We start from the raw sequence: 14870 nt of genomic DNA, 5'->3' as shown, positions 1-14870 counted from the left end.
ATAAAACAGCCAAGTTAAATGCCATTAGCGGGGTCGCAATCTCAGTGTTATCCCTTTCAGTGCGTCTACACCGCAGTGCGATGTATAAATCGGTGATGGATTTTGCCAGTACACCGCACTGCGGTTTATTGGTGTAATTAGTTTTTATCTCTATTGACAGATGGCAACATCTGTCAAACATAGTGAAATGATAGTAATAAAGTAATAATAGTAATAAAGGGTAATAGTTAGTCAGCACTGAAAGGGTTTTGATATAATATTGAAGAAATACGATGAGCGTCGAATTTACAGGGTTTTTTTTATCTTAGTAAGAGGGGTTGACCCTGTTATTTGATGGGTAGATATCGTTTGATTTTTTTAAAATTAGTGTCCCCTTACAAACCCACCACACCTGCCGGGAGCGAAACGGGGAATGATCTCTGTATTGACGAAAAGGGCAACCGCAACGGGAAGGAAGGGATCCGTACCCCTGAAACCACCGCTAAATCCGCTCCTTTAGCAAGGGGGGTTCAGGGGCAGATCCAGCCGGTGAATTTGACTATATTCCTAAAAATTATTGCTCAGTGATATGTCGGCGGCAAAGCTCATTAAAGGGTTCCACCCCAAGGAAAATTTGAAAAGACTCTTTTTTTCTTTTTCCTTGTAAGCTTATTCTGGACCTGTTTCAGATTAGATACTTCTAGAAAATATGTTATTCACATTTTTCTGACTATATTCTCGAATACAGTGGAATATAGCTTAGGTCCGCCCCTGGGTTTTCTTTTCTACCAAATTCCATCGTATTATACCAGCGATATGTTTACTATCGATGAGTTGAAGCTATAGCGATCCGCGGGGGGAAGAGTGAAATATATTACACAGCTGCAAATCATTACCATCAGATCGTCATTTTTTTATTTCGCAATGAAACAATGTTTTCTCGCCGTGGCGCGATCTCCGTTATATAGCGTGGTGGTGTCTCAGATCTTAGGCATTCACTGAGATTATTTTCGAAAGGAAATAGTCAGACGTATATACATACACATATAATTAATGCCATAAGTTTATCGTTTCGCTTGATAAAAGACCCCCGAGGTTCTTGAGACGAAATTCCGAGCGTTTTTTGCTTCGGGAAAAAGACGATGGAAAACAAAAGCGGCCATTCGCCATATCGCTAAACTGTTTCTTGATCTCAATATCTGAAAGAGGGCAACGATTGAAGACGTACGAATTTTGATAAGTATTTGAACTGTTTCTTGGCTGACACATTCGACCGGGTATAGAATTCGCGGCCCGTACGCACAGGGGATACGATAATCCTTTTTTGTCTAAGAAAAGTTTCGAACTACATTTCTGCATCACTGATTGTTCCTCGCTGTCCGGCTTTCGTTTAATTCCCGTGTTAGACATTTTTTCTACTTCACTCTCTCTAAAATTGGCCAGGAAATTCATCTAATCCGCTGAAATTCTGAATATTTTCACCCAGGGAGGACAACCGATCCCCACATATCGCTTAACACCTCCAAGTTATCGCTGATTACTCCAAGGGTCCTTCCATGGACGTGTAGACTATAGATTATACGCCCATGTTCCACCTGAACTAGGCGCGTTCACACGACGAAATATAGACCGGTCTAAATTTGGTCCGGTCCAATTTAGACCGGACCAAGCGTTCACACGGGCAAAAATACCCTTCCAAATTAGACCGGTCTAGTTTAGACCGGTCTAATTTGTCACGGTCTAAAAGAGCGAACCAGGTCCGGACAAAATTTTGGACCGGTCTAAATATGCGTGTGTGGACAGAAACTGGTACCAGGTCCGGTCTAAATCGTAATTCTGAATCTGTGCGGTAGATGTCACAACCTCTGCGGTAGAGTGTGAGTCCAGTTTATTAAGTTTTACCGTTTATGTAATCATTTTTAAGTACTGTTTTTCCTCCCTATTCAATGGAAATTTTTGGAGCGTAATTCGTATTCGTATATCGCGATCATCATCCGTTTTACTGCCGTGCTTTCAGCATGATAGAATAAAATCGAATCGCAAAAATGTATAAACCTGACAGAGGATATGAAGAATGCCTTGCTCTACTTGGAATCTGAAAGCAAAACTTCATCCAGGCGCAATTAATTATTTAGCAGATGGCGACATCTTGTGGGCTCGGTGACAAGCTATTTTTTCACCGCGTGTCAAAACGCCGTGTGAACGCTCACCAAAATTTGGTCCGGTCTAAATTTGGACCGGACCAGGTACGGACCCATTTAGACCGGTCTAACTAGTTGTCGTGTGAACGCGGCTTATATCGCCGACCTACTGGCCTGCACACACTGCTGCCTATAACCCCTTATATTAATCTGTGAACTTGGAGTAATCATTTGATGACTTAGGTATTTTCTATAGAGGTAAAAAATGATTTCAAACATGCTTGCCAGCCACGTCAAATACCTCGGTAGGATAAGGACTCCGCTAAGGGTTTGCGCTTATCACAGGCGACATCAAACGTCCTTACGACTATTTAGAGAAAGAGGGTCTTACATAAACACAAAATACGCAGGCGTCACAAACTATACTGCAGATAAAAACTACTCGCATGAGAAAAGACAAGTTTGTTTTCTGAAATAAGAGTGGGTTGAGGCTGCGCAATATCTCTAACGATCGGCAGTGAACGATCTGGAATCGAATAAGGCATTAAATTATTCCTGAAAAGGCTGCGAATCCGAGAAAAAATCGACCCGGAGCAACTTTCTCAATGCTCCACGGGTATCAATCAAAGTCAGTTGTTTAGTCTGAACTGACTGACAAACGCATGTTTAGAATTACGCAACTGAACGACTGCACGCTGAGTGTTTAATGTTTTACTGCACTACCAGCTTGAATTCATACGAAATCGCGAAACAGTTTTTGGAAGTTACTTGCCTATGCTGGAACATACATACCTCTTAGATTTTGGGAAATACTATCCACGAAACGATTTCGCCGAGCCAAATTCACCTATTTGCAAGATCCACTATACAATTTTTAGTCACTAGTCCAACTTTGAAGATATATATATATATATGCGAAGTGAAAAATAGATCCTCCACTCAAGCGATTGTTTATTGCTTGAAACCTTTTCATTCAATGGCCAAAATTGGTGGACGCGTCAAATTTATTTGTTGCTATTTATACACGGTATTTAAGCTTTTTTTCTGTATTTTGATAGCGGCATCAGACAGGACTGGAGTCAAAACGATAAGAATAACCACAAACGTCTAGAACTCTTACTCAATCAGCGCTGCATGATTTATGAAAGTTGACATATTCTTGTTAATGTTACATTAGTCTGTACAATGATTCAACAATTACGCTTTCACTAAAGGCTATCGTTTGAAGTTTTTCGAGGTGACCCCGAATTTTTACCGAATTACCCAAATACCCGGCCGCCATTGTCGGTAAATTCTGGGAGAACATTACAGGGCCGTGGCTTAGAATTAGCACATCCAATACTGCCCAACCCTACATGAATACCATCCCTAAAATTCTAAACTAACCCATTCGCTTCCTACTTGAACCGGTGAAATGGGAGGGAGGAAAATTAATACGATATTGATTTCAACACGAGAGAAATCTTCAGGAATCTGCCACACATAAGTCAACGTCCGCAAAGAACAATATTGCCGTTATGCTTAAGAAGAGCTCTACTAGAAATAAACCAAGAGGCCACCGGTAAGTATATCTACTCGTACTAACGATTGCAAAGCTCTTACCTCTAAGCTGTTGTTATTTTCAGGTATGATGGCTACATTTTGATCATCTGCTTCCATCAAATTATCATCCTCGTCCGCGTGGTCTGCTACTGCGGCGTGAAATATATACGTCTAATTTTTATTTCATAAGGTTGTTTTTTTTTGGTTCTGTTTTATCACTCCCATCTGTAAATTGTATATATCCTCTGTACACAAGTGAGATCATATGTTCTTGATTCGAACCGCGCCATTTGGTGTTTGCGGTTAAAACGCTAACCAAAAATTTCGATCTGGTTTTGCATATTTTCGCCGTCTTATTATAAAATTGCAACGGCCAAAACAAATCAACTTAAGATGTCAGCTTCATTCGCATTTTGTTAATATCGATTGCATCTTAGTTTATGATGGCTAAACGCGAAAAAGCATAAATTCATGTCAACTTTGGAAAATGATTATTTTTGGAAATCTAATGCATCTATCTTTTGAAAATGATTGAAAAAAATGAAAAATATATGATTTATAGATATCGACAGATAGATGTCTTGAAATATTCTATTATTTCAAAATATCGCACTCACCCAAGTAGGGCAAAGTAGCCTTAGGGGCCCGACCTCGCTCTCCCGCCATAGACCGTCTTTTGCGAGAAGAGTCAAATATTTTGTAATGCCTCCTCGACTGACCTCCCAGTGTCCGTGGTATGCACTCTAAAGCTAACAATAACATAGAATCTTCGAATGCCGTCTTTACACCGTGTAGAGTCTTCGGATGGACAATTCCATTCACGTTTTAGCAAATATGCGCTTAGCAGTGTAAACTTTCGATTTGTAAATATAGGCCTAAGGCCTACTATGTTTTGCCGCTCAGAATGTTTGATTACTAAGTCACTTCTTGTCCTATATTCCCCTAGTCCTCAGGCCTCGTGTCATGTGGCAAAATGTATAAATCAACACTATGTTTACCAAGTTTGGCATAGTTTCTGATCTGGTCCCCTGTTGGGTCGATGTAGGTGGTACTAGCAAATGACGGGATGTCGTTTCCATTTCTATTATCGTTCCTCGATAATCAAAAACGAAATATCAGATAACTATCACAATCAGATAACCCTCCGCCAGCGTGATGATTATTCATGTTTGGTTTAAATATGAATATTCGAAAAACCGAATAACCGCCTCGTTAGCGCAGTTGGTTAGCGCGTCAGTCTCATAATCTGAAGGTCGTGAGTTCGAGTCTCACACGGGGCAAATAGCCCTCGGCGGTGTTCTTTTCAATTTTTTATCTATTTGAATGCTGTGATAACCAATACATATTTCCTTTGTTTGCGCGCGAGTATTACGTCCTAATTTTTTGGCTGATACAATTACTGTCGATCAATGTTACATGATTTCTTGACAACATGATTTTGCAGTAAGTGGATCATTATTTAGGCGGCGGTGGGATTCAGCCTGTGCGGTTATTTGGACTGCTACGAAGAACCATCTATTTTAAAATTGTCAAAAAATTGTTAACGGGGTACCAATGTCTGATGAACGTCACTGGCTCCCTATGTTGAACGGCGTGAAATTAGTAAACTGTTGGGGGTCATGGTTCACTATATCTCCATCTACCGGAATAAATTGTAACGAGTACGTAATCGTGTCGTTATCGGGTACCGAAACTGTAGGAAAAGCAAGGCTTCAAGTAATCAAGTAAATCAGTAAAATGTAAAAATCGTCCAGTGTCATTCATCTGTTTCCGTATATTACTAACTGATCGCTCACTTATCCCCGTCGCCTTTCCAGTTTCAATATCTACTTTTTCAACCGTTAATTTCATGTATTTCTCGCGAAAATAGTTCCAAACTTTCAAAACTATTGTTTATTCTTTAGAACTATTCTGAGGCCCTTTAGAATGTTTTTTCAATTCATAAGACTGAGGCCAGATGGTGTCGCACGCATCACGTAGAATAAAAACATGAAAAACATAGATTCGCAAGAATAGAATGACAACATTTTTATAACTTTTCGAAGACTGCCTATGAAGGCTCTGGTCAGTCAGAAACCTATATACGCACTCTTGGATACAGTGGCCAGACGTCATGCTGTGGAGTGCGCAGTTACCATGCAGTAACCACGGGAATCAGGCGATGTTATGATAGAAAAGCTTTGATATGCCGCGGCAAACTGGACTGAGACAGACTTTTAGTATACTTTTCAACTAAAAGATATTCCAGAAAAAACTTAACCTTAGTAGAATTTTCCTACGAGTCAACAAAACCTAAGTGAAGTTTTCCAAAAGGGATCCCAGGTAGACTAGCGCGGATGCAGACCGTACTCATGCATTCCGGAATATAGTGGTGATTGAAACAGTGCCCTTACGAATTTCTGTCATACCCTATCAATAAACAATTTCAAAAGAGATGTCTGCTGGTAACATCTTGAATAACGGCATATACGACGTTTTATCAAGTGTTATGTGGGGGTCTAATATAAAGCGTGGGGACTTGTTAAATATTCATTGGCCGTAAAAAGGGTGCCCTTATAAAATCCGGAATACACAATGGAAAATTGGTCCTGGATCAGCTCCTCCTGCGGTGACGATCCAACAATGCTATACACGATAGAGATTCTTATAGAACATTTTTTATTAACACAAAATAGCTTACGAAAATTAGTTTTTAAACACGTGAATATTCACAATTGATTTCAATCAAAATATAGAAGCGTTAAGTGGCATGTAAAATATATAAATAAATACTTTGACACATGGTTTTGGTGAATTAAAGAATACTCTGTAAAAGTTTCTTGACGTTTTTATTACGAAGTAAATTACTTTTTTCCCGGTTTTAAATATGCTCCGTCTGGTATATAAACATGGGTATAAAAATCCAAGCGACACGGGGGGTTGTTTACCAAGTCGACCAACTTATTGTTTTCACTGAACGTAAATTATAGAGAATTCCTTTTGGCTGACAGTTTACCGAGTCTAAAATGACAAACTGCGGTTGTCGGATTTTGACGTATAAAGTCTCAAGAATCAAGGTCATCGTCTGTTATCGCATTACGGCGTTTTCCGTATCTTTGACATCTGACCGCATCAAAATCATCTGGTAAAACTATCTCGCTCAATCCATTCCGCCTATTACGCAATCGCGATCGTTCGGTTGATAATAACAATTCGTTCCTGTCGTCGTCTTCGTGTTCTGGTTCCAAACGGTTCTCGTTATGCCGGGCCAGGAACTCCGTTTGACTCGTGGCCAGATTCTCGAAAATGTTCGACATTGCGTTTCGGCGCCTGGTAGCTGGTCGATTGGTCACTATGTCTGCTAACTGACCACGGGTAGGTGGTGGAATTGTGTACAATCCGTACGGCATCCCCTGATAGAAAAAAAATGATAACATAATCATTCCTCATGGTACTAACGTTTCACGTATACCCTTTCCCTCTCACCTACAACAACAATGAAATGAATAGGAATAGGGATCCGACACACCCGCAGCCGTTAACAGAATGTCAATTTATTTACTCACAGAAGCTACGCCCAAGGATCAGTAAATTACAACTTTCTTATATCATTAAAGATTAAAAGATAAGAGATATATGGATTGGTAAATTAATTTCCTAAAAATCCAATTCATACGTTTGGTATATTGTTCACATACTCACCAGATATAGCATGAATATACGGCGGTTATATACTATCCTATGCGTATTAACAGAGTACTGGTTTAATGACTCACTGAAATCTATCGCTCCGCTTTTATAGGTGTTATTGACGTCATAGTCTGAGGGAGCGTTTATGCACGGGGAATAAATTCAGAACATGTGGCAGACAATCGACCGGATATTATATGTATCATCAAATTCATTATATACGGCTATGGAGAGTGATGAATAATCAAATGATTAATTCAATGTTCAATATTGACGCGGATACAAAATCGAAACTTTAATCAACCTCATCTTTAATTCATATTTGTGATAGACTGTTGCACTCAGTATGTTCTTTTCTTTCCGTAATCATATGTTCATTTCAAACAATTCAATTCAATTCAATAAACTCTTTATTATACTGATTACACCCTTTCGGGTCGAGATGTACAGAGTGATATTTACAAGTAGTATTTACAAAACATAAACATTTTACATTAATATAACAATAAGAAGAATAACAGCAGTTTCATTACCAGAGTTCAGGATTTCAAAGCCTTTAGAGATGTATTCCCCAATTGGACAATGTAGTTTTTTATCCGTAAGAAGTTTTTTGAATTTGGTTTGGTCCTCCCAATTTGGGGCATCTGGGTATATACAGCTCATGTATGGAGTAGTCCGACCCCTGATTATATAACGACCACGCGTCTTTCCTCAGTGAACAGCAAGTCATTCCAAGTGGAAATGGTCCCTGGTCTATTTTTTGCCTTGTCGATTGACATTTCATCCAAATTGTGATTATTCGGATAAGGGCTATGACGATGTTGTCCACCTAGATAACTTTTTCGTACATAGAAATATCAATTTGCACGTGAAATGTCTGTACTAGATTGGCGACATACATAATATACCAGAGCAATTAGGACGTTTTCATTATTCCCTCTATGATTAAGCATTTTCTATGGGTTTAGATCATCGGCTGCGTATTGTTTGTTGATAGCTCGGTTAGATCATGGACGTATAAACTAGTCTAGTTTATACGTCCATGGTTAGATGTATTCTTGAAATTGGGTTTTTTGGTTTACCTTAGTCAGCAGTATGAGGTTGGCATTGAGCCAATTCATGTAAAATCGCGGTACGTTTTTTATGTGAGCATTTTTTCATTGGTTCTCGGGTTAAACGATGTGTAATCGATGCGATTCAGAAGACATGACGAACCTCCGTCGATGACATGGTCAACTTTGTTTAAATTCGACGAAAAACTGTTTTTGGCGGGAAAATTCTTAGCTCTTGCGTATAAAATTGCAATGACCTCGATTGGGGGGCGTCGCGAATGTGATTGGCTGTTTTTGGGATATACGGGGAATTCCGGCGCTACTAAAATAATTATGGGAAGGCCATTAATGGCGGACGTTTCATTGGACTAGGTGCCGTATTATGTTCGAATTTTAAATTGCTGGTGAGAATATAATTATTTCACATATCGCCATAGGTATTGTTTCATTTTAATACCCGGTGATTGTGTTGATTGAGATTGATGTGAAGCGAACGTTCACTACACACGGCCTCAACGTGCGCGGGAGTGCTGAACATTAGACTGTTGCACACACAAACTCACGCTCATATAGACTACTACATGGTGATGCGCTGTAACGCGTGCACGTTTGGTATGATAACAGGCTGAATAATCGTCGTAGCAGAAGATGAGCGCTGTGTTTTCTGTTTGATAGAATTCGTAATAAATTGTAATTTCTTGTGACCTGAAAATGCTAAGCAGCAAACTATAGGTATAGGTCGAGGTCCGAATATTGTGGTGGTAAATCCCAGGATTTAAAACGATCTAATACTACGCCCCGGTGTTTTAGCTTCCGCGGCCATAAATTGGAAGAGGTTTCGTTACCGAGACTCAATATTCAGCCACCCTCTGATATGTGACATCATATGAATTTTATTTTAATATTTTTTCATATTGTGAAAAATATTTGTTTGAAAATATAAAATAGTTTCCCTGCCGCGCCTACCTGAACCCTACGAAATTTTGGACGTAGACCATAAACAAGTGTCTATCTTTGGTCTTATTTGACTACAAAATAATTCTTTAAGAAAGATAAAATACAATATAAACTTCTAGAACTTTGAAGTCACGAATTAAAAAGATTTCTCAAGCAATGCCCTACTCCAAACAAACTCTAGCTTTCAAGGTAAACCACACTGCCCATGGGCAATTTATTTTGAAAATGTTTTCAGAAAATATATACCAAGGCCAGCGAAGAAATGAATATTCTGCGTGATCAACAAAAGACTATGTTGGTTGTTCGATTTCCATGAAAGTGGGACTTTTTTTATGGTGCTCGCGCTGATGTCGGGTCCTGGGAGAACTCGCGCGGGGCCATTTTTGAAAATCAGACTCAACTAGGAGCAATTTCAAAACTTCTAGCATATTTCGGGTAAACATTTAAAAAAACTCCCACCTGTTATACACCCTGTCTAGATACATTTGGTTCATAATAAGGGTTAAAGTCACTATATACAGAATTTTCAAAGAATAAAATCGAATTTCAAGAATTCAAACCAAAATACACGACGTTTCGGACTCTCACTAGAGATCATCGTCATGTGCGAGCGAGTGTATTTTGATTTTAAATTTTTTGATAAATAAAATTCGATTTTAATCTTTTGAATTCTGTATATAGTAGGTTTTGAGCACGTTATTTGTTCTCCACGTCTGAGTAATCTGCCCTCGGCAGGGATTCGAATCTGTTGGCATCGAGATTGCCACGGTTCGTGCCGTGGCTGAGTGTAGCGATGCAATCAGGTTCGAATCCCTGCCCAGGGAGGATGGAGTGTACGGGCTATTCTAACAGTTTGGTTGAGGTATTGCTGCGGTATTTCGTGGTATTGCATAATCGCATCCTCTTTTGAAAAGTACGCAGCTGAATGAGTGTATTGTACGCGTGAAAATACGCATCGCTGTATGTAATGATTATTCACGGAATTCCTTTATACAGGTAAATTTCGACCAACGTGGGATGGGTTTTATCACACTTCTATTTCCCCGTATTTTAAATCACTATACTATATATATAACTAGGAAGTTTTTTTAATGAATCATTAGAATAAAAAATACTTTTCATGCATAAACAGATTGTTGAAAACAGATTCGCCAGTTATTCTTAGTCTCATTCCATGTAAGCCCTTAAAAGGAATTATTTCATGCAACAAATTACGCAGGGCATGACAAGATGCTTATCATAGTCGAGCCCTATTAAGATTAAGATTAAGATTAAGATATTTATTTCACTCCAACCATAAGAATGGTACATGGAGGCAAGATTGAATACAAAATATGAAATATAGACATTTACAAAATATGAACCTATTTCACTTGGTGGCAGCGCCGTATGGTCACCTAGTGGAATTTCTGCGAACTAATTAATACCATAAATAATAGACCGACAAAATCTAAGTGGGGCTGGGTGACCATGGATCATTTCGGGTGTTAGATGGTTAGATTTCCTCAATACACGTATTTCGTTCTCTTTCGTTTCAAATCAAACTTAACCACTTATAAATACATCCTATACGTCTGCCGGCAAAAGCGGATAATCTGTTTCTATTGGTTTCTGCAGTTGCGAGGTCTGGGAGATATTTTGACGGCCTGCTTAAGTTTTGTAAATACGTTTACCATAAAAGTAATTGGTCCTGGTAATTGGTAGAAGTTTACTTACGATGTTGATCAGCTTGGAACGATTTAATTGTTTTGTTCTTTCCATTAAAATCTAGAATCATTTGCACTAAACGCAATTGCAACATTTGTTTATTATCTATAGTTATAATAAGTTTCAGCACTCATGGCTGGCAGCTTTTCACTAGAGATACTAAACAATTCATTGCCCTTTTAGGAGAAACCTGTGGGGCTTGATGCGCGCGTTAAAAAAACAGTTACTCAGTAAAACGAACATGGCAATTTCCCTGAACTGGTCGAATCTGCGAGGTTTCTGAGGCACAAATTACCAGACCATGATGTACATTTTCAAAAATATTTAGGATATAATGACATATTCTTTCATGACACATGGTGTAACCACCAGCCAGTTTCAACACAAACATTATAACCGGAACACTTACATGTATAAATCTGCCTACATTGATATTCGGAGTTTTCCGTAAAATTTGAATACATAATTGTTAATTAAAAGTTGCGATGAAATTAGGCTTTACTTGAGTCTTGTAATTATCTAACCATTTCGGATGAGGCGATAGATGTTTAAGTCACTCTCCATTGTAGTGGAAAAACCATGTCAGGCGCGGATCCAGGACTTTTTTCCAGGAGGGGGTTCATAGAAAATGTTAATGTTAAACTGCCTACTAAAATCTCTAATGAAAGGGGCCCTACGACATCACAATAATTGTGTGGCCAAACATAAGATGATATGGTATACCGATTATGTGGCTGTCCGTCCGCTTTGTCTTGAGTACATTCCTACAAGAAAACGATTAAACATTTTTTGGTTGCCAAGCAGGGGGGGGGGGGTGTCACGAACCCTGAAACCCCCTCTGGATAGGTAACTATCAACAACAGCCAAGCATGATTTCATCAAACCATTGCTCTATTCGATTTGAAAGTTGAACGAACGAGCCTCATAGCTTAAGGAAATCGGTTTCAGCGTGTGGCCTTTTCGAAAAACAAACCAATCAATCCCTACGATCGTCCACGGCGTAACAACGAGTTCATTTGTTCTTTAAAGTTTTTGCTGTACACGTAGTAAAATATACCGTTTACCGCCGAATTCAGGGCTTGAAAAACGTCATTCAAAAGTAAAACCCACCAGATATCAGACCATGGTAAATAGAGTCTTAAAACATTGAAAAACATATCAGGGGAAACTGACACCATAAATATACTGGATGCCACAAATACCATTCTGTGCGCTGTCCCATCTTGTTTCGTTTGTTTAGTGTCTGTACTGGTCAGTTGGTTCCTATTTTTAGCGTGAAGTTGTAATTTGATTATCATGACCAAATTCAGTAGAGGTACAAGCGCGAATGGCACATATGTGGAGAAAATACTTTCTAACAAATACGAATATTTGTGGGGATCGTAAACCGATTTGCCATCGAAGACAGTGAGGCCGTAAGTGCATGTTAATTTTGATAACCCGACGCGTCGGTTCAGAGAACGATATGACTGTACTCCAGTCCATACGAAAATCCAAAAGGCTGAAAATGCATAACAATGTTTCAGATTCCAATATCTCTTAGCTTTAAGCGGAAAACAAATATGAAATGCTCGATCGAACGTCACTAATAAGGTCAAACTGTTGCGAATATAACTTCCCCATTTTGAGAGGAGGTTGCCCGCTATGTTAAGCTCAGGAGCTCCCAAACCCGAATCTAAATACAGCGCCACTGTTCCATAGCGAGAAAGTTTCAAAACCCAAGTTAAATGGTTATAGATAACGATCGCGACGCAACAGACTATGTCGAAAACCGCCAGTAACAATAAAACGAAATTCGAAGTAGCGGAATTATTCATTTTATGCAGTCGATATAGCACGACTAAAGTTAGCGAGTTAGTGACGAGACCAAACCATCCGATCGGTCCAATCACAGTCGCCGAGACGAGATGCCAAATGACGCGATCGTTAGGGAAGCATTTTTTCACGACCGTGGCGTTAAGCTTCATCGCCTTTGAGTGGTATACGTTTTGATACTGCGCGCACTAGTCAAATCACAGTAGACGAACACGCGTTCAATTCTGTAGCGATACTTAGCGCGGAAAGAAAATTACACAGTCAAAAGAAATGTATCCTTCATAATGATATAGTATTAGGCAGCAGTGCTCCCACGAAACATATCATGAGTTTTGAACATATGGATCATATTATCACAAGTCTCTCCTGAAATACACGAATATTTTCTACTTCGTATTTTACTGAAATCAAGGTCATCGATAAAATGAGAAATCTAACCTCTAAGTTAATGCCACGATCTACTTTTAAAACTGTGTTCAAACTATCTTCAGTTTTCCGCATGATATACGTAGGCTAGGATGGTCGGTAGAACGAGACAGTGATGGAAGGCCAATACGGCTATTTAAAGGCTGCCCGTAGCCTCGGAGGCCTAGGGATAAAGTGTTTTTTTTTACTTTTTTTGTAGGTGATGACCACGTTATCGCCGCTGTGAATGTTCTTGTACCGCCGAGAATCTGGTAAAACGAAAATCAGTGAAACGCCCCTCGCAACGTCAATGGTGTATTAGAATTTTAGTTAGATTCAATACGACGAGAAAACTGATGAATATGGTTAAATGAAATCATTATGGGTTTTGAATGTTTCGAATTTTCCCGATCCAGCGGCATGAGAATCAGTTTCGTCAGTCCGGGAGGGGTGGCGCCTCTGATCACCACTGTTCCGACGAGCCCGTCTAAAATGACTTACAGCCGCGTCCGCCCATACTGTCATTCAGAATCGCTTACCTACGATGATTTTCATCGGCAGATACGTAACAGAGGTGGTCGTAGGGCGCTTTTTATAATTACTTGCATTTCGTATCCGCCTTTTTTAGCGAAAGCTCGTACTTCAAGAAATTAAGTTAAAAAGTAGTCAAACCCGCTTAATCCGTATCGGTTGTATCCGGATTTTTGTTCTAATTCGGACAATATTTGCCGTCCATTTGTTCATCTATATACAGGGAAGTGACTTGCGGATGTCCAGTAAACCGGATGAATTTTGTTGGTCCCAAATGATCCGAATTCTGCGAATTCCACTGTAGAAGGAAAATTTCATTTTGGGACTATTTTCCGATTTCCATTTCTTTCCCATCGCTAGATAGAAAAAAAAATTCCATAGCTTTTCAATGGCCGGGAAAAAAATCCCATTTTCCAAAACCTGTAACAATCCTGATACTACTAAGAAGGCGGAAGACATCGATTCTTGTAGGAGTGTTATAACTATCTTTATTCAGAAAAAAAGATAGCACTTCAAATTTCTTTTGGCAATGAAAAGTACGTCGTTTTTCTCGCGGTTAAAACACGTGACACACAAATATATGCACCGGCCACTCTCATTTCATAACCTATGCGAAAGACATAAACTGAGACAAACTCGACTGAACATGATCTAAAATTCATCATTGAAAATAATTTACAAAATCGACAATCGTTTCTTAATGAGAAAATTTTACCGCTATACGGCAGACCTCTAAAAATTCGGGATCGGTTACGTCCATGAACTGGAAATTTTCGTCAGCCTCTTTGAATAAAAATGTTGCTCGTTTCGTACGGAAATGCGGTGGTTTTTAAAACCAGCCATTCTAAGGTCAGAACCGCGACTCGGTACAAAGAACTTTAACCCCGCCGTGAGTTAGGTACATAACGCTATATTAGAAACGTGCTTCGTATCAGGGGCGGATCCAGACCGTATTAGCCGTATTGCCCAATACGGTCTAGAATTTTTAAGTGCCCTTCGAAATTTCACCGGCAATATTTTTACGGCATTATTTCAGCAACCGCTAATTCCGTGTCCGTAATGCGGGCATAAT

The 14870-nt window shown here is 39.3% G+C and overlaps 1 protein-coding gene and 1 non-coding gene across 2 annotated transcripts; one reads left to right on the top strand and one right to left on the bottom strand.

Moving 5' to 3' along the window:
- Nucleotides 1-4868: 4868 nt before the first annotated feature.
- Nucleotides 4869-4942, top strand: Trnam-cau (transfer RNA methionine (anticodon CAU)). The gene has a single exon. It is a non-coding gene; the product is annotated as a tRNA-Met (tRNA).
- Nucleotides 4943-6317: 1375 nt separating this feature from the next.
- Nucleotides 6318-7475, bottom strand: LOC141908742 (uncharacterized). Its single transcript, XM_074798914.1, has 2 exons — nt 7344-7475; nt 6318-7054 (listed from the first exon to the last, which is right to left on the bottom strand). Exons 1-2 carry the CDS (start codon nt 7353-7355, stop codon nt 6707-6709), a joined length of 360 nt encoding a protein of 119 aa, XP_074655015.1. The 5' UTR covers nt 7356-7475; the 3' UTR covers nt 6318-6706.
- Between the last annotated feature and the right edge of the window lie 7395 nt (nt 7476-14870).

Source organism: Tubulanus polymorphus, chromosome 7, assembly GCF_964204645.1.
Source record: "Tubulanus polymorphus chromosome 7, tnTubPoly1.2, whole genome shotgun sequence".
In the NCBI taxonomy this organism is placed as follows: Eukaryota; Metazoa; Nemertea; class Palaeonemertea; order Tubulaniformes; family Tubulanidae; genus Tubulanus; species Tubulanus polymorphus.
The sequence above is the reverse complement of the archived record's forward strand: the minus strand, read 5'-3'. Positions and strand labels throughout refer to the sequence as shown.